The following is an 18,540-nucleotide window of genomic DNA, read 5'->3' as shown; positions in this document are numbered from 1 at the left end:
CAGGGGCTGGACACGCAGCAGGAGGGCTGGCAGCCTGAGGAGCAGCTGGTGTGGCACATGGTGGCAGATGCTCGCTGGTCTGGAGGAGGGTGAGAATGTCTGGTGTTCCTTCCTGGGGTGGCTTTTATACCCAGCCCTATGTCCCAGCTACCCATAATGCAGCTGGTCTTCTGCGTGATGTTTCTGTCACTTGTTCCTCAGTGACTTGTTATTCCGGGGTGCGTCTTCCTGAGTTATGATCCTCATAAACAACCTTGGCTTTGAGGTCAACTTCTCCTTCCACAAACAGGATGTTCTGGTTTGGCTTTCATGCATTTTGTGCTGCTGTTTCTTGGGCCATTATTGAGCCCACAGCGGCGCTGGCTAGACTGAGGTCAGGGTTCTGTTCTTTCTCATCTCATACTATCAATGAAGGCTTTTTATTACTTATTCTGACTTTCCATTGTAAAATGCAAACTTTACCATAGAGGTGGGGAACTAGGATCTAGGGGCTATATTTGGCCTCCTTCCTGTCTTTATAAATAAAATTTTATTGTCAGCGGCGTGCCTGTGTGTGTATATGTTGTTGGCTGTGTTCAGACCATAATGGCAGGTTACAAGCAAGTTTAAGATGTTTGCCATCACCCCTTAACACAAAATTAGCTCCCTGTCTTAGTTTCTCTTCCGTTGCTGTGACAAAACACTCGGCAGAAGCAACTTAATAAAGAAAGGGTTTATTCGGGCTCATAGTTTCAGGTATAGTCCCTCCTGGTGGGCAAGCCAAGCGAGCAGGAGCAGGAAGCAGCTGGTCTGAGAAAGCAGAGAGGATGAATGTGGCTGCCGCCCAGCAGCTTTCTCCACTTACACAGCCCAGAGAATGGCGCCTCCAGCTGTGGACTGGTCTGCCCGGTCAGTTATTGTAGTCAAGACAAACCCTCCCAGGCATGCTTGTCATGATGCTAGATCCTGTCTCGTGGACAATACAACCCCACCCAACCCTATTGTGTAATGATTGATGCAGAGGCTCCTTTGTCCCTTCAGCAAATACAACTGTGCAATCTCAGAAATCCTGGGAAACTTTTAGCCATGGGAATGAGTGACTTCCGGCCCTGTTTCCTTGTACTGTGTCCCCACAACTGTTGCCAACCCCAGGACTGCAGAAGCTGTTGCTGTCTCCCAGCCCCACTGTGGCCCTGATATGCAGGCCTGTATGCAGGGTGCTCCTTTCTGTCTGGAATTCTCTGTGCCTCTCCCCTGTCAGGCAGCCTGATATATGCCGTGAGCTGCAGGGCCATTGTGTGCTCCTGTGACCTGCTACTCCTCAGATGCTGTCAGCTTTCCTACCCACTTTGCTCTGCAGCTCCTCCCCTGCAGTCATCTAGCCCATTACTGTGCCTGGGACCTCTGGAGCCATCCCAGCTGAGAGATGGGAACAGCTGCATGACTGCATTTCCACCGGGCTATTACTTACAGCTCCATGTAGACCTCCCAACAACAGCGAAGTCACAGCAACAAGGCCGCCAGGGCCACAAGAGCCCTGAGCAAAGCAGACGATTGCCCCACACCCTTCAGCCCTTAACAGCCGGCAGCGAAAATATTATAAACATCTGTAGTAGGCATCCCGTGTCTGTGCTGTACTTCACTTCAGGTTTCCACACTGCTCAGGATTGTCCCCGAGATTCTTAAAGATTCAACAGAGGGACTCAGGGCCCAGACCGGCAGCAGGGTAACCACCGGAGGGTCATCTCTCTCTGATGTTCTGCCTTACACTGGGCTGTTGTATCCCAGTGGCTCTCATTTGGCCTACTTTGCTCCTGTGAAGTGGTGTGTGTGTATGCCCATGTGTGCACAGTAGCATCTTGGGTCCCTGAAGGTGATTGCTGGTCTCTACTTAGCAGCAAGCTGTAGTCCTGAAGTCCCTTCAGTCCAAGAATTTAACTTGAACCCCCACCACTCCTACCCATCCTCCTTTTTGTAAAGATGAATGAAGAAAGCCTTTATTCAGGGCAGAGTAATAGCCCCTGTTCCTACACCCTATGTCTGTGTCCTCACAGGGCCGGGAGACTTCACAGAGGGGCAGTCTCCATGGGGTTTGCAGAGGCCTGATGTCACCACGGGGATAACATCTGAGTGAGGCAGGGGGATGGCTGGAGCATGTGGCAGGACACCGAGGGACTGGCTCTGCACAGCAGGTGTAGGTGGAAATTGAAGTTGAAGAGATCCCCACCACCATTCTCCCCTGGAGCCTCCAGATGAGGCCTTGCCTATGCCTGCACTTAACTACCCAGGGTCCTCCTTGCCCCTTTGGTTCTACTCTCTCTCAACAAGAGTCAGTGGGGGTGGGTCACACTCTGGCAGTCTGTCTAGTCCTTTTCATGCTGTCCCTTAGAGAGGCCAGCCTGGTCTACAGAGCAAGTTCCAGCCAGGGCTACACACACACACACACACACACACACACACACACACACACAGAGAGAGAGAGAGAGAGAGAGAGAGAGAGAGAGAGAGAGAGAGAGAGAGAGAGAGGCCTGATGACCATTTGGCTGGATCGTCTCTAAGGGCTGTGTGCTGAAGGCATGTGTGTGGTCCCAGCCTGTGGTACACTGGGAGCTGGTACAGTCTATAGACTAATGGGCCTAATAGGAGAACATCGGGCCATTGGGGATGTCCCTTGAAGCGGCCTGGACACCCGCTCCTTCCTCTCTCACTGGTTTCTCATTCTCACAGGCCTTGCCATAGGCCCCGAAGCAACGATAAGATCACAGTGACGGATCACAGATGAAACCGTGAGCCCAAGCCAACCTTTCCTGTCTCTACACCGATTCCCTCAGGCATTTTATCACACACCAGAAAGCTGGGCTATGCAGCCACAAGGTCTTTCTCCCTGTACCCAGGGGATGATCATTCTCTTCGGAGTATTTAAAAACCAAGTGATGGCTGCGGGATGTGAAGAGACCCAGCAAGCAGGAACAATGTGACTTCAAATTTAGAATTTAGCCCCACCGTATAGCCAGACTTTCTCTGGACTGCCAGCTCCTGAATAACGACATGGAGACTTTTTATTAATTATGAAAGGTAAACCTTAGCTTAGGCTTGTTCCCAACTTGCTCTTATAACTCAAATTAACCCATTTATATTAATCAACATTCTGCCACATGACTCATTACCTCTCCTTGGTACCATATGTCCGACTTCCTCTGAGTGTGGGTGGTAAATCTTCCCGCCTTGGATTCTTTCCCAGAGTTTCTATCTCTGCTGGGAAGTCCTGCCTAACCTCTCCTGACCAGCTATTGGTCATTCAGCTGTTTGTTAAACCAATCAGAAGGTGCCTTAGGCAGGTGAGGAAGGAGAGAGATACACTTTTGCACAGTGTTCAAAAAGATTATTCTAGGGGGCTGGAGAGATGGCTCAGCAGTTAAGAGCATTGCCTGCTCTTCCAAAGGTCCTGAGTTCAATTCCCAGCAACCACATGGTGGCTCAAAAAGATTAATCTAACACCACCTTGTTCAGAGATCCTTCCCTTGGGTTCTACTCAACTCCACTTGGGTGGAGGAGTTCAGCTGGGGTAGGATGGAACTTGTCTTCACAGCCTGCAGAGGAGTCTTCTCCTGTTGCCAAATTTCCTGGCTGGTCCGAATGTTGCTCACTCGACTCTCCAACATTAGTGGGTCCACAGGGAGCCCCACCTTGTCCTCCTCACCATCTTGGGGGTGACTCATGATGTCTTTTTGCCTTGTCCCTCCTCAGCCTGGCCTTAAACTCAGATGTGACCAGTGTTGCCACAGTAGGGGATGATCCTCACACTCTCATGATCTGAGGCAGGCATGGTGGGAACCTCTTATCATGGTCTCCTGATGGAAGCCCTTGGCCCCTCCGCATGTGTTCTCGGGCTGCAGCCATATTGAGAGACTTCTGGAAAGACACACGTGCCTCGGGTTCTGTCTCAGTGTCCTGACTTGGTGTAGGAGACTCTTCCTGGACTTACAGGGAAAGGCACCCAGGGCCATGGTAGCCTGGATATGAAGACCCAGAACATTCCAGAAAATGCACACAGCCAGCTCACGCGTCCTGATATGAACACTTTATTGAACACAGCAGTGAACCTGTCACCTCTGGTATAAGTACACGGTCAAAAGAACGGGCTCCTGGGGCTGCTTTCTATGTCACAGAGGGATTTGTGGGGGGAGGGGCTAGGTGGCACCCTCAAACCCAATAGGGCAGCAGCTATGTAGCCCCCAATCCATAGTGAGACGACTCTGGTGGCCCCAGGTAACTTCTAGGGGCTCCCGAGAGTGGAGAATCGCTTAAGAATAAAGATGTAGCCCGTAAAGGCAGAGAGATCCAGCTTCTCAGCAGCTGGACTTCTGGCCAGAGGAGAGACCACAGCAGGCCTGGCTGGAGCAGGCAGGGCGGCAGATCAGGGACATGCTGGAGCAGGGCTTGCAGCAGCTGGGCTGGCAAGAGGAGGCACAGCAGGAGGAGCTGGGCACACAGCAGGCAGGTCTGCACACAGGGCGGCAGAGCAGGGACACGCTGGAGCAGGGCTTGCAGCAGATAGGCTTGCAGCAGACAGGCACACAGCAGGAGGATTGGCAGCATGAGGAGGATCCAGAGCAGATGGGTGTGCAGCAGACAGGCTTGCAGCACAGGGTCACACAGGAGGGCTGGCAGGGGGAGCAAGTGCAGCAAGCTGGCTGGCAGCTAGACTGCTGGCAGCATGAGGGTGCGCAGGAAGACTGGCAGCAGGGGGTGCAGCAGACAGGCTTGCAGCAAAGAGTCACACAACAAGGTGAGGAGGTGCAGCATGAGGGCTGGCAGCTAGACTGCTGGCAGCATGAGGGTGTGCAGCAGCTGCTGCAGGCAGATTGGCAGCAGGGGCTGGACCCACAGCTCACTGGGGTGCAGATGAGGGTCAGGCAGGGGGCTGGGGCACAGCAGCTGGGAGCACAGCAGCTGGGGGCACAGCAGCTTGGGACACAGCAGCTAGGCTGGCAGCAGCTGGACTGGCAACAGCTGGGGACACAGCAGCTGGGGGCACAGCAGCTAGGCTCACAGCAGCTCTCTGGGCAGTCATCCACCTGCCAGGAGGAGTCAGTACAAGAATCACAGGAACCGGGCAGGCAGACCCGGCTGTCGTAGCTCAGGTCGCTGGAGCAGACGGACATGGTGGAGGTGGCCATGGCGGGCAGGTCTGGTAAGAGCTGTGTGAGTGTGTAAGTGTGAGAGTGTGAGTGTGTATGTGTGAGGGGCTGCTCTCAGCTTTTATAGCACTCTGGGCTGGTGTTGTCCAGGTGAGGAACTTCTCGGGCTTCCCTTCCTGCTTACTGGTTGGCTGGAGCCCCCTCATTAGCGGCGGTCATCTGAGGTGTGCACGCCTCACCTGTGTTTGTGTTTGTTTTGACTCAGCTGAAAGCCTGGGAATCGTTTGAGGCCACTTCTCCTGAGAGATTTTGTGAGGTGAGCAGGGCTCCATGGCAACAGGGTCTGGGGTTGTCATCCTATGCCTGAGCGGCTGGGACCTATCATTATTGTTGTTGTTTTAAACATTTTAAAAACATAGACAAAATAAAAACACACATATCTTACATAATACAACTCACCCGGGGGCTTAATGACAGCTCCCCCACCCTCTCAAAATGTTAGCAAGATGCAAGTTGTATACAACACAGTTGACTCAGGGGCTTGTTGACAGGAGACTGTGTGTGTATTGTGAGGGAGACTGTGCTTGGGCAGGGTGGCATCTTCTCTATGCGGTGCCTGGTCCTCCTTCTGAGACTCTCAGCATTTCCAGGGATACGCTGAGCTTTTTGTGTTTTTGTTTTGCTGTGGTTCCAAGACCAGAGACTCCACATCCTGCAGTGGCCACAGTTCAGAAACTCCTGGCCTGCCCACCCGTGCCAGGATAGTCTGACTGGGTATAGAATTCTGAGCTTGGAACTGGGTGGTGGTGGCGCACGCCTTTAATCCCAGCAATCGGGAGGCAGAGGCAGGTGGATCTCTGTGAGTTCAAGGCCAGCATGGTCTACAGAGTGAATTTCAGGACAGTCAGGGCTACACAAAGAAACCCTGTCTCAAAAATCAAAATAACCAGTCAAACAAACAAAAAGTCTGGGTTTGGCCCAGTGTTCCTCCAAGCCCAGGTAACAATGCCTGTTATCCTCGTGCCTGTGTCCTTGAGCAGAGACACCTAGAGTTCCCTGACTTTCAACTTCTGTTGTTTTCTTTCTTCCTTCTTATTCTAGGATGCCAATATCTATTTCCAGGCTGTGTGTTGCTTTGCTATGTGTTGAGGCTTGCAGTGTGACATCTCATCTCGGGATTATCCTAAAACCCATTTCTCCTTTCCTGGCTTTCCCTTTGGCCACTCTGGACACCGTTCCTTCTGGTGTGAGTCTTCAGTGTGTCTTGATCCTCCCATTTTCCTCATCTTTATCCTTCATACTCTTTGCAAGATCATCCTGGTTTTGTTTCCACGCACTTTCTGTCACTGGAGTCTGTTCATCCTTATGCTGAGTTACCAATGTTTAATGTCTTAGAGCCATTTTCTCTTCAATTTCACAGAGGCGTGGTTTTGTCTTGGAATGCAAATGTAATGTCCCCGTGACTCCAGCAAGTCTGCTTGAGTTTCCAAGCTCTCTCTCCTCTGGTCCCCAGACTGCTAGACCCCACTCAGGATGTGTTCATCAGTTTCCGGATTGGACCAATAGGCCATTTAATGCTTGTGCTTTGGGTCCATCCATTGTGAGCTGACAGTGTAGACTTTGAACGGTGGAGAGATGGGGCTGTGTGTGCCTGGGTTATTTCACTGTGTGGAATGTCCTCCAGATTCCCTTGTTGTCACCAATGCTGGGATCTCCTTCTTGTTAAAGACTGAGCCCATTCGTCTGATGCTCCACCACTTGGCTGCGGTGGCTGAGGGTATGTGTGTGGGGTGGGTATAGGTGTCTCCTCCACGTGTCCATGGATGGACTCTGGGCCACAGGGCGACCTGAAGTTTTTAAAGAGTGTCCACAGTGGCTGGTACAATGGAAAATACTGACATTTACTGAGTCTCTTACCTTCTATCATGTTCTCTCCATCTATCCATCTGTCCCTCTGTCCCTCTGTCTGTCCCCTCTGCCTGCTTCTCCCCTCTGATTTTAGCACCAGGGATCCAGCAGTCTTACTAGATCAATTCAGAAACCCCATGGCTTCACTCCAGCCCCAGAATGTTGTAAATGTTGTGGTAAAGGTCTTCCTTTAGAACCACCTGAGCCCATGTCTGAAGAATCAGACCAAAATCTTCATTGTGTGAGTCCCATGCTGTCCTGGTGTACCTAACATTAAAACCTCCCCAACCCATGCGCTCACTCTTGATCCCATTTGATATGTTTATTACATTATATTTGCTCTAAAGTTCCCTCGGTCCATTTAGAAGACCAGCTAGATTAGCTCACTGTTATTTATTTATGTATTATTTTGGGGTTGGGAGTATCAGGGTCTCTATAGTCCAGGCTGGCCTCTCAAGTGGGGTCCTCTTATCACTGCCTCCACTTGAATTCCCTCCTCCTTCAAAATTTGTTTCTAAAGTGTCTGCGCGGCTCCTTGAGTTAGTGCTTTCATTCCGCAGCTTCTCTGCCGTGGTTTGGTGTTGCCCTTCCACCTGTGGCGCTTGCTGTTCCCAGCAGTGTAAGCTTCTGGCAGTCTGTGTGATTCGGTTCAGCTTTATCCCCCTCCTGCTTAAGGGGCTGTACTCATGTAGCATCTCACTGTGAAGGTTGACCTCGAACTCGCCCATCCCGGCTCCCCAAGACTGGGGTTTTGGGTGAGGGCTACCCCACCAGCCACTCTTTATGAAAAAAATTGGGCACCAAATGTAGGCGCATTAAAGAGTTCCACAATAGCCTGGAATGGAGTTTATTTATTTGGGGACCAAACTCACGTAAGGGTAGTGACTAGCCATATGCAGTCCTCTGTGTCCACTGGAAGCTGGGAACCAAACCCAGCAGAAAAAGGCTTTTCATCTGCGCTTTTAGTACCTACGACCATGCCCCAAATGGGCAGGTATCTAAAAGGCTATTGGCTGAAAGAGTTCCCTTAACACATGTGGTCACTGCCAGGTAGACAGAGGTACTGTGACTTCAATTAGTCATGTCTGTTGTCTCCTGTAGATCAGTGTCTGAGGCCCCCATGGTAGAACTGGTCATCTAATAGCTGTGCAGAGAGGGCTGGCCTTCCTTCTATGGGGTGGCTGGGCATTCCCTCAGGTTGCTGGGAGCAGGAGGGGTGGGGGCTGTACCTGCAACGTTTTCTTTTTGAGACAGTAGCTCCCGTAGCCCAGGCTGGCCTCACTATATAGCCAAGGTTTGCCACAAACTCCTGATCCTTTTGCTGCCACATCCCAGAAGTGTGTCATCGCCTTGGGCTTGTGACTGGATTGCTCTTCTGGTGACCCCACCTCTTTCTAGACACTTGTACCACTTCTGTGGCCAGGCCCCATCTCCACAGCACCATGAGACTGTCCTCAGCTCCAGTCTCACACATCACTTCAACTTCAGGAAGCTTCTCATCTTACAGGCTGAGTGTTCCCGTCCATTCCCAGCTGCCCTCCCTAATTCCTGATTCTGGCTCCTGCCTTCCCCACCTGGGTTTCCAGCTGTCCCAATCTGCATCTCAACAGCAATCTCCCGTATGCGCCCTTCACGTCAGCTGCATGGCACCCTCCGTCCGCCATGCACCCTGTTGGCAAGACCCCCACCTACAGACCTCTAGGTGTCTTCCCCCTCCCTCATACCTTTCCCTTTCTCCCTGCCCATCCTTATTCTCCAGGATGAAAACCTGCTCTTGGTCCACGACCCCTTGTGTCTACCTGTTTCTCTTTCCAGAGTCTGAAAACTAGAAAATGAAAAATTGCAGAAATAAACAATGAAGGCTTTTAGTATTATTTTGATTATGGCACATTGTTGTAGCTGTTCATGTTTATACACAGTTAATCGTCTGTGTCTAGCTTCCTTGGAGGTGGCTGGGGGGCTGGAAGACCCTCAGGCTGGTGCTCAGCCCCGTCCAAGGCTTCAGGCACCTGCTATGTATCTTGAGGTGCTGTCCTGGCTCCAGTATTTCCCTGGGCTGCTTGTTGCCATCTGATTGACTGAGCTTCTTTCTGCTCTGACTATGGCCAAGTCTCTCACTGGCAATAGGTGTGTGGCAAGGGTCCCAGTCACTTGGTCACTCTTCTGAAGTGACCCCATTATAGGAGACTCAGTGGGAGGTGGCTTGTCTGTTCCTTGCTGGGCTAGGGGCAACATCCTTCTTGGTTGCTCTTCTTCAGAATAGGCACAGCCAGCCGAAGATCCCAGGTACCCACAGCCATCCTTCGTGCCCTGAACCTGGCTTTGCTGCCCTGTTTCCATCAGGCTCAACTTCAGGTTAACCCTCAGCCGGAAGGGTCTGTGACCATGGGCTCTATGCTCTCAGACAATGCCCTAGTTAAGGTGAAGAGACAGGGCTATCAGCACTGGGACCTAATAATGGCCCGTGGCTCCTACTAGGTAGTTTTCCTGGGAAGTGGTTAGGGTACCATGAAGCCAAGACTTGAAGGACAGAACCAAGGGTGTCAGAGCATCCTCACAGCAGGTGGCTTGTCATCTTGCTCACCCCAGACTCCTTGACCCTGAGTACTCTTTCTGTCATTCCCCGACCCACCTCTGACACCTACTTCATGGTTTGGGTACAGAATGTCCCCACAAGTTCACGTGTTGAACTCCACAACGCTGTTTGGGGAGGTGGACCAAACATTAGGTAGCTGGCCTTATTGGAGGAAGTAGGCCATTGGGGGTTGGCCTTTCTAGGTTCTTCCCGCCCCTCCTCCTTTCTGTTTCCTGTCAGCCATGAGGGGAGTGGTCTTGGCTCCATGCTTGGGTTGTATGGTGTTCTGTCTTATCGCAGACTCAGAATATCTCAGGGCAAGAGCTGGACCTTTTGAAGCCATGAGTCAAGAGTCCTTACTCCTCAGCAATCAATGCCTGGTATTTGTCTCAGCAATGAGCAACACCATTGGCTGCATCACACACTCCATCTGCCATGCACCCTGTTGGCCTGTGTGTCTGCTGTCTTTTTCTGGAAGTCCCTGGTCTTCATACTCCACACATGGCCTCATGTCATCTCATCAAGCACGAGCTTCCGAGGTGAACCGACTGGTTGGCTCCTCTACAGCTGTGTGATGGACAGCCCACACACATTGATTCACTCTGCTGCAGACGGATATTTGAATAATTTCCTGTCATCTGTTAGGGGCTGAGTGGACACTGCTCTAGATGGATGGATATTCTCGTTTCCCGCAGGATGATGCCTGGGGCTGGGATGGCAGAGTTCCAGGCTCACCCTGTCATTAACAACTCTGGAAGGAAAGAACCTCATAGCAGACAGGATTCTGCTGGCTGTCACTCCAAGAGTCACTAGACAGGGGAGGCCCTGCATTTTGGATGTCAGCCTGCAGAGGTGGGAGTAGCAATCAGAGGTCACAGAGAGTCCCCTCCTGTCCTGCTTCTGTACCAGCCCCATGGCCATCAGAGCACCAAAGAGGGACAGACATATGTTGGGGGGTGTCCCCCAGTGAAGTTGAGCCTTACCTGTTGGCCACTCAACACCTACAGCAGGATGTATCTATCATGGCCTTTTTGGGACCTCTTATCTATGGCCACATGAATTCGCACCCCCAGGAAAGTGGAGAGGCTGTGTTATCTGGTGTCTGGTGCTGGGATGTCCCTGGTGGTTATCTCAGGTGGTCTTCTGAGTGAGGGAAGGGAGGTGGCTCCCTGACCACAGGTGGCCTGTGGGTGAGGACCTGGGACTGGTGGCACAGCTGGTGGGGATGGTAGCTCCCGGGGCCACAGTCCATCACAGTGGGGATGGTGTAGTCCTGGGGACACAGTCCATCACAGTGGGGATGGTGTAGTCCTGGGGCCACAGTCCATCACAGTGGGGATGGTGTAGTCCTGGGGACACAGTCCATCACAGTGGGGATGGTGTAGTCCTGGGGACACAGTCCATCACAGTGGGGATGATGTAGTCCTGGGGACACAGTCCATCACAGTGGGGATGGTGTAGTCCTGGGGACACAGTCCATCACAGTGGGGATGATGTAGTCCTGGGGACACAGTCCATCACAGTGGGGATGATGCAGTCCTGGGGACACAGTCCATCACAGTGGAGATGATACAGTCCTGGGGACACAGTCCATCACAGTGGGGATGATGTAGTCCTGGGGACACAGTCCATCACAGTGGGGATGATGTAGTCCTGGGGACACAGTCCATCACAGTGGGGATGATGTAGTCCTGGGGACACAGTCCATCAGAGTGGGGATGATGTAGTCCTGGGGACACAGTCCATCACAGTGGGGATGATGTAGTCCTGGGGACACAGTCCATCACAGTGGGGATGATGCAGTCCTGGGGACACAGTCCATCACAGTGGGGATGATGTAGTCCTGGGGACACAGTCCATCACAGTGGGGATGATGTAGTCCTGGGGACACAGTCCATCACAGTGGGGATGATGTAGTCCTGGGGACACAGTCCATCACAGTGGAGATGATGCAGTCCTGGGGACACAGTCCATCACAGTGGAGATGATACAGTCCTGGGGACACAGTCCATCACAGTGGGGATGATGTAGTCCTGGGGACACAGTCCATCACAGTGGGGATGGTGTAGTCCTGGGGCCACAGTCCATCACAGTGGGGATGGTGTAGTCCTGGGGACACAGTCCATCACAGTGGGGATGATGTAGTCCTGGGGACACAGTCCATCACAGTGGGGATGGTGTAGTCCTGGGGACACAGTCCATCACAGTGGGGATGGTGTAGTCCTGGGGACACAGTCTATCACAGTGGGGATGGTGTAGTCCTGGGGACACAGTCCATCACAGTGGGGATGGTGTAGTCCTGGGGACACAGTCCATCACAGTGGAGATGATACAGTCCTGGGACCACAGTCCATCACAGTGGGGATGGTGTAGTCCTGGGGACACAGTCCATCAGAGTGGGGATGATGTAGTCCTGGGGACACAGTCCATCACAGTGGGGATGATGTAGTCCTGGGGACACAGTCCATCACAGTGGGGATGGTGTAGTCCTGGGGACACAGTCCATCATGATGTAGTCCTGGGGACACAGTCCATCATGATGTAGTCCTGGGGACACAGTCTATCATGATGTAGTCCTGGGGACACAGTCTATCACAGTGGGGATGATGTAGTCCTGGGGACACAGTCCATCACAGTGGGGATGATGTAGTCCTGGGGACACAGTCCATCGTAATGGGGATGGTGCAGTGGCAGGAGCAGTAGGCAATTGGTTAGGTTCATCTGCAGAGAGAGAGAGAGAGAGAAAGAGAGAGAGAGAGAGAGAGGAGAGAGAGAGAGAGAGAGAGAGAGAGAGAGAGAGAGAGAGAGAGAGAGAGATGCAGGGGCTCAGCTTGCTTTCTTCTTTTTATCCAGTCCAGGACCACAATCCATAGCATGGCACCACCAATATTTAGGGTGGGTATTCCCACCTCAGTCAACCTAATTTAGAAAAAGAAATTTCCCTCACAGTCATGGTGTTTTAGTCACTGTGAAGAGACACCACAGCCAGGGCAACTTATAAAAGAAGGCATTTTACTGGTGGCTTGCTTACTGTTTCAGAGGGCAAGTCCATGACCATCATGACGGGGATGGGGGACGAGGGGGGGGGGCAAGGCAGGCAGACATGGCGCTAGAATAATAGCTGAGAGCTTGTATCTCACTTCCCCAAGATTAGGCCTGACTTTGACTTTCGGAAACCTCAAAGCCTACCTCCAGCAACACACCTCCTCCAACAAGGCCACTCCTCCTAATCCTTCCCAAACAGTTCCACCTCCTGGTGACAGAGCATTCAAATATATGAGCCTATCTGGAGGCATGTGGCTAGTCCTCTGTGGCCAAGGCTAGAGCATAGGAATAACTAGAGGAGTAGAGAAGCAGGCTATGGGGGACAGTACCCCATATGAGGACAGGGGCTCAGCATCTGGGCTTCTGGCCTGAGAAGGAGACACCACATACACTGACAGATTGTTTCCAAGGTGATGCTAGATCTTGGCAGCATTAGTCCTCACACCCATACCCAGCATCCACTCGTGTGGTCCCTGCACTTGGACAGGGTGGGATGTTGGGTCTGGCACACTGGACAGTAAAAAAGGACGTAGGTTCCACACAGTGTGGGGGAGCTGCTAAGAAGGGCTTCAGGGAACGTGTTGAAATCCAGGAGGGCTGGATTGATTGACAGGAGGCTCCCAGAAGACTGCAGGAGGCTGGCATTCTTGGGACCTCTCAGAGTCCGGGCAGGAGCTGGAGCCCTGGTTGAGATGTAGACCCTGGGGAAGCTAGAGCCGCAGAGAAAGCTGGAGGCAGGCTGAGCATTGCTGTAAAGGGTTGCCCCCCAGAGAAGACTGAGGGTGTGGCTTCCTGGTAGGAGGGTCATGCTCAAGGGGACCCCAGTGCTCAAGAGCAGCTGCAGGGCTGGGAAGGACAGGTATGGCTCAGGGGTCCATGACTACCAGGTAGTCACTTTCCCCCCACATCCCTAGCTTCAGATACTAAGGAGCTACTCTGCGAAGAGCCAGTGTGTACCCTTGAGCTAGGTCCCACTTGCTGCATGAAGCCTGGCCCTTCGCGCCCAGCCACCCCATGCCACACACAAGACACCAGTCAGCAGGAGACAGCGGCAGATTTAAAGGTTTATTTTTTATTTTAAGTATGCGTGCATGCATGTGTGTGTGTATGTGTGTGTGTGTGTGTGTGTAAATAAGCACAGGAGCCCACAGAAGCCAGAGGAGGGCAACAAATGCCATGCTGTGGAAAAGGAATTACAACTTACAATAGGCAGTTGTAAGTCACCCATTGTGCGCTGGGAACAGGACTCAGGTCCTTTGCAAAAGCATAAGCGCTCTTAATCACTGAACTCTCTCCCCAGGCCCAAAGGGCAAGCTGATCAGGACATATGCAGTGAGAGCCCAGGGAAGGCTAGGACCGCTGGAGTGGGGACTAATCACGTGGTGTGGGGCCTAAGGAGGCAGTGGGACTCCATCAAGGCACTTCCACCTTCCACTGGGGAAGGACTCGGGAACCAGCCATGCTCTGGATGGTCTTAGCTAATCTGTGGTCAAGCCTAGAGGGTGGGAGTGGCTAGAGTAGTGCCGAAGCAGCCTATGCGTGACAGTACCCCAGATGAGGACTCAGGCTCAGCAGCTGGACTTCTGGCCAGAGCAGAGGCCACAGCACGCTTGGCGGGAGCAGACAGGGCGGCAGATCAAAGACATGCTAGAGCAGGGCTTGCAGCAGCTGGGCTGGCAGGAGGAGTCACAGCAGGAGGAGCTGGGCACACAGCAGGCAGGTCTGCACACAGGGCGGCAGAGCAGGGACACGCTGGAGCAGGGCTTGCAGCAGACAGGCTTGCAGCAGACAGGCACACAGCATGAGGGCTGGCAGCATGAGGATCCAGAGCAGATGGGTGTGCAGCAGACAGGCTTGCAGCACAGGGTCACACAACAAGGTGATGAGGTACAGCATGAGGGCTGGCAGCTAGACTGCTGGCAGCAGGAGGAGGATCCAGAGCAGATGTGGGTGCAGCAGACGGGTTCACAACACAAAGGCTCGCAGCACAGAGGTTCACAGCAGGACTGCTGGCAGGGAGAGGAGGTACAGCAAGAGGACTCACAGCTAGACTGCTGGCAGCATGAAGAAGAATCAGCTTCACAGCAGACTGGCACACAGCAGACAGGCTTGCAGCAGACAGGCACACAGCAGGAAGATTGACAGCATGAGGGGGTACAACAGCTGCTGCAGTCAGATTGGCAACAAGGGCCGGATCCACAGCTCACTGGGGTGCAGATGAGGGTCAAGCAGGGAGCTGGGGCACAGCAGCTGGACTGGCAGCAGCTGGGGGCACAGCAGATGGGGGCACAGCAGCTGGGGGCACAGCAGCTGGGAACACAGCAGCTGGGGGCACAGCAGCTGGGGGCACAGCAGCTGGGGGCACAGCAGCTGGGGACACAGCAGCTGGGCTGGCAGCAGCTAGGGACACAGCAGCTAGGCTCACAGCAGCTCTCTGGGCAGTCATCCACCTGCCAGGAGGAGTTGGTGCAAGCGTCAGAGCAGACGGACATGGTGGAGGCGGCCATGGTGGGGTAGGCTGGGAGCTGGGAGTGTATGAGTGTGTTGTGTGAGTGTGTGTGAGTGGTGAGTGTGTGTGAGGTGCTCTGGGCTCTGGGCTTTTATGCCCCAGGTGTGTTTTGCTGCAGGAGGCTCTGCACCCTTCCCCTTCCTTGTTGTTCAGTCTGAGGGGTGCTCAGTCATAATCTGTTGGCTTAGTTGCCCTAAGAATAGAGCACACTGGAGGAAAAGCATGGCCTTCCTGGGCTGACCCTGTGCCCTCTACCTGTGGCTACCTGCCAGGGTGCTGGTGATGGCATTGAGTACCAAGACTACTGGTTCTTCAGCCTGGTCCTCAGAGGGTGGTCCAGCCTGCCTGTGACTGGGAGAGAGGTGATGGGCCCATCACAGAGTTGTCTCTCCTGCATCTGAGACCAGCACTGTGGCCAGACCATCCGACCCACAGCCTCAGCATCCCAGTGCCCTCCATATCGTCAGATGCCTGGGCTCGGAGGGCACTCACTGGGAGCCCCAGGTTCTCATGTCTCAGAATGCATATACAGTAACACGGGGACAGAGCTCAGCAGTTCACAGGCCTGCCTGTGCCGAGTGGGGCTTCTATGCCACATAGTGTGGGTTTTCTGCCTCATATACCTGGTGCAGCCTCTCACACAAGCTCTGTCCCATCCCATGAACTTGTACACACAGCTTCACATGTGACAGGTCTTATCAGCATCCAGGCCCAGAAATGTGTATGATAGCAATAGCCCCCGGAGCCCTCTGGATCTCTGACAGTGATCTTCAATTTCATCTGGTCTCACCTGAGAACTCCCAGACTCCCCTTTAACCTAGGTGGGGTTTTTCCTTTTTCTTTTTGTTGTTTTTTAAATATATCGATATTTTACTTTCATTTATGAAGGTGTTAGATCCACTGGAACTGGAGTTACAGACAGTATAAGCTGCCATGTGGATGCTGGAATCGAACCCAGGTCCTCCGGAAGAGCAGTCAGTGCTCTTAACCTCTGAGGCATCTCTCCAGCTCCTTCACCTGGTTTTGAAGGACTCTGTCTGCATGGACCTTTAAAACCTCACTCCACTCCATTCCCCAGCCTCACCCTCAGCCTCTCTCTAGAGGTCAGAGATCAGGTACCGTCCCTTAGACAGACAGCTAAAGACAACAGCAGCAGAGGGCAGGGCTAGAAACACATTTGTGAAAATCACAGCCATTACTGGGTGGCAGAGGCAGGAGGATCTCTGTGAGTCTGAGGCTCCCCTGGTCTGCAGAGTGAGTTCCAGGACAGCCAGAGCTACACAAAGGAACCCTGCCTGGAAACACCAAAAATAAATAAATAAAATAAATCAGAGCCATCGGGCTTCCAAACCTGGCCTCAGGGAGAACCATGGAGGTGTCCTGGCTGGTCTCATTGGAGCTGCCAAAACATCATATTTCTGTATTTATCCTGTCACGGCTATGTTGAGGCTTTGGTCATTATGCTTTTCTCTTTTTGATCCATTTTGAGTTTGTCTTTGATGTGGCCTGAGAGTGTAATGTCATTTTCAGCGTGCGACCCCTTGACCGTCCCAGGATGAAAGAGAGCACTCTTGGCTCACTGTGTGTCCTGGCGCCATTGTGAGGAAGCAGGTGGTTCGGTGTAGTCTGCTGACCTACACACCCGTCATTGCACCAGCAACACCGTTTTGACCCCAAGGTCCTTACTGTTGGTCATTGTGGTTTTTCTTGCCAAATGGCTTCGTCTATAACCTCCAGTGCGGTATGGCGTTGACGTGGCAGGAATGGACACTCTCACCTCATCCCTGCCTGGAAAGGGCTAGGGATGGGGCTTCATAGGTGTCCTGCCTTGGCGTGAGGGAGTTCTGTTAGATTTGTTCTTTACTATGAAAGGGTGTTGGCTTTCCCTGAGCATCTTTTAGCATCATTGTGATGGCTGTGCAATCCCTCAGTCCCCTGCAACGTACTGCTCTGTCTGGCTTCTCAGTTGAGTTTGCTTTGCATTTCTGACACTCAGCTGTGCCACACAAGCCTCTCCTCTGCTGCTGGGGTGGGTTTGATTATGTTCTGTGGGTCGGGAGCGGTGGTGGAAGAGGTCATAATTCTTTTCTAAGTTTACGGTCACTCATCTCTGAAGCTGTAGGCCCTGGGCTCTTCGTTCAAATGTTTTTTTAATTAGTGACCATCTCAGGTCACTCCCCTTGGCCCTGGCTAGTTCATACATTTTAGATCCCAAGACAAAGACACATGAAAATGAGAGGAATTGGGGAAGAGGCCCCTGGAATCGGTAACCACAGAGATTTGAGCAGCAAGCAGACTGCACATGCCGGAGAGTCAGAATTGGTAAGGAGGTGGTAAGAGACATGAAACACCAATAGAGATCAATCTATAAGAACGCATGGTTGTCACCCTATAGACCTCAAGATAGATGAAGCTGAACGGGAAAGAACTCAACAGCTCTGGTACACAGACGACAGCTGGCAATGCCAGCCGGCCAATTTTAGTTAGTACATTTAAAAGAAGAAATAAAAGGAGAGGCAGGTAGAAGACGAGTCATGGCTCAGAGAGCGAGGTGTGCAGCCACACAGAACACACCACGCAGCAGTGGCCCCCGCCACCCTGCAGCTCAGCTCACGCCTCAGGCCAGACAAAGTCTCAATGAAACTTGAAATAGCTGAGAGCATGTGAGGCATCATCTCTGATCAGGACAGGAAGAAATAGAAATCAAAACAGAACTGGAGAGTTCACCCATACATAGAAACAGATCACAGACTTTGAACAGCGAAGGAGTCAGGGGAGACGCTGGAAGGTACGAGAGGCAGATGAAAACACAACAAACCCAAGCTGGGATGAGGCCAAAACAGCGCAAGAAGGAAACTGAGAGTCGGGAAGGAAGAGCCCAGACCAGTCATCCAAACTCACACCTCAGGGAACCAGGAAGAGGAAGTACAGGTGAGAGAGCAGGGACACCGAGACAGAAGACAGCAATGGGAAATGTGGCGACGGAGGAAACACCAGTCAGTGTTTAGTCCAACTGAAGACAAAGGAGTTTTAAAGGAGTCAAACTACCCTTGGAAACAGGGTCATGGCTGCCAGTTTATGTCAACAAGATGGACTGGCAGAGAACCTGAACCGTGGCTGGTGACAAACAAGGGAACTTGGGTGTTGGGGGCAGATTCATGGATTTGGAGACCAGATGTTACAGACAGACCTCATTTCTTCCTGTGGCTTTGAATGCTGTTTTTGAGTCCCTTCTGTCATGAAAAAAAACCAAAAACCAAACCAAAACAAAACAAAAAAACCCCAAAAAAGCAATTATTGGAGAGCAGGTCTTTGAGCCATGGACTATGCAGACAGACCGTAATTTCTCCTTCCTCTTTTTCTTTTTCTTTTGTGTAATCGAG

General features: G+C 52.4%; 3 protein-coding genes across 15 annotated transcripts in view; 1 reads left to right on the top strand and 2 right to left on the bottom strand.

Moving 5' to 3' along the window:
- Tspear (thrombospondin type laminin G domain and EAR repeats) overlaps positions 1-18,540 on the top strand; it is a 159,851-nt gene that overhangs the window by 41,203 nt on the left and 100,108 nt on the right. The window lies entirely within an intron of this gene.
- LOC142853644 (uncharacterized) lies at positions 4,329-5,159 on the bottom strand. 5 transcript variants are annotated; one of them, XM_075978834.1, is made up of 3 exons: positions 4,994-5,159; positions 4,720-4,903; positions 4,329-4,638 (listed from the first exon to the last, which is right to left on the bottom strand). In XM_075978834.1, exons 1-3 carry the CDS (start codon positions 5,157-5,159, stop codon positions 4,329-4,331), a joined length of 660 nt encoding a protein of 219 aa, XP_075834949.1. The 5 variants fall into 5 exon arrangements, with proteins under 5 accessions (XP_075834949.1, XP_075834945.1, XP_075834946.1 ...); XM_075978830.1 differs by having other exon boundaries at positions 4,329-4,932; positions 4,984-5,159; XM_075978831.1 differs by having other exon boundaries at positions 4,329-4,917; positions 4,984-5,159.
- Positions 14,217-15,155, bottom strand: LOC142853643 (uncharacterized). 9 transcript variants are annotated; one of them, XM_075978829.1, is made up of 4 exons: positions 14,975-15,155; positions 14,775-14,884; positions 14,597-14,702; positions 14,217-14,515 (listed from the first exon to the last, which is right to left on the bottom strand). In XM_075978829.1, exons 1-4 carry the CDS (start codon positions 15,153-15,155, stop codon positions 14,217-14,219), a joined length of 696 nt encoding a protein of 231 aa, XP_075834944.1. The 9 variants fall into 9 exon arrangements, with proteins under 9 accessions (XP_075834944.1, XP_075834940.1, XP_075834942.1 ...); XM_075978825.1 differs by having other exon boundaries at positions 14,217-14,702; positions 14,990-15,155; XM_075978827.1 differs by having other exon boundaries at positions 14,217-14,702; positions 15,005-15,155.

This window comes from Microtus pennsylvanicus, chromosome 7 (assembly GCF_037038515.1).
Source record: "Microtus pennsylvanicus isolate mMicPen1 chromosome 7, mMicPen1.hap1, whole genome shotgun sequence".
NCBI lineage: Eukaryota > Metazoa > Chordata > Mammalia > Rodentia > Cricetidae > Microtus > Microtus pennsylvanicus.
Note: the sequence above shows the minus strand (reverse complement) of the source record. Positions and strands in the feature narration are given on the sequence as shown.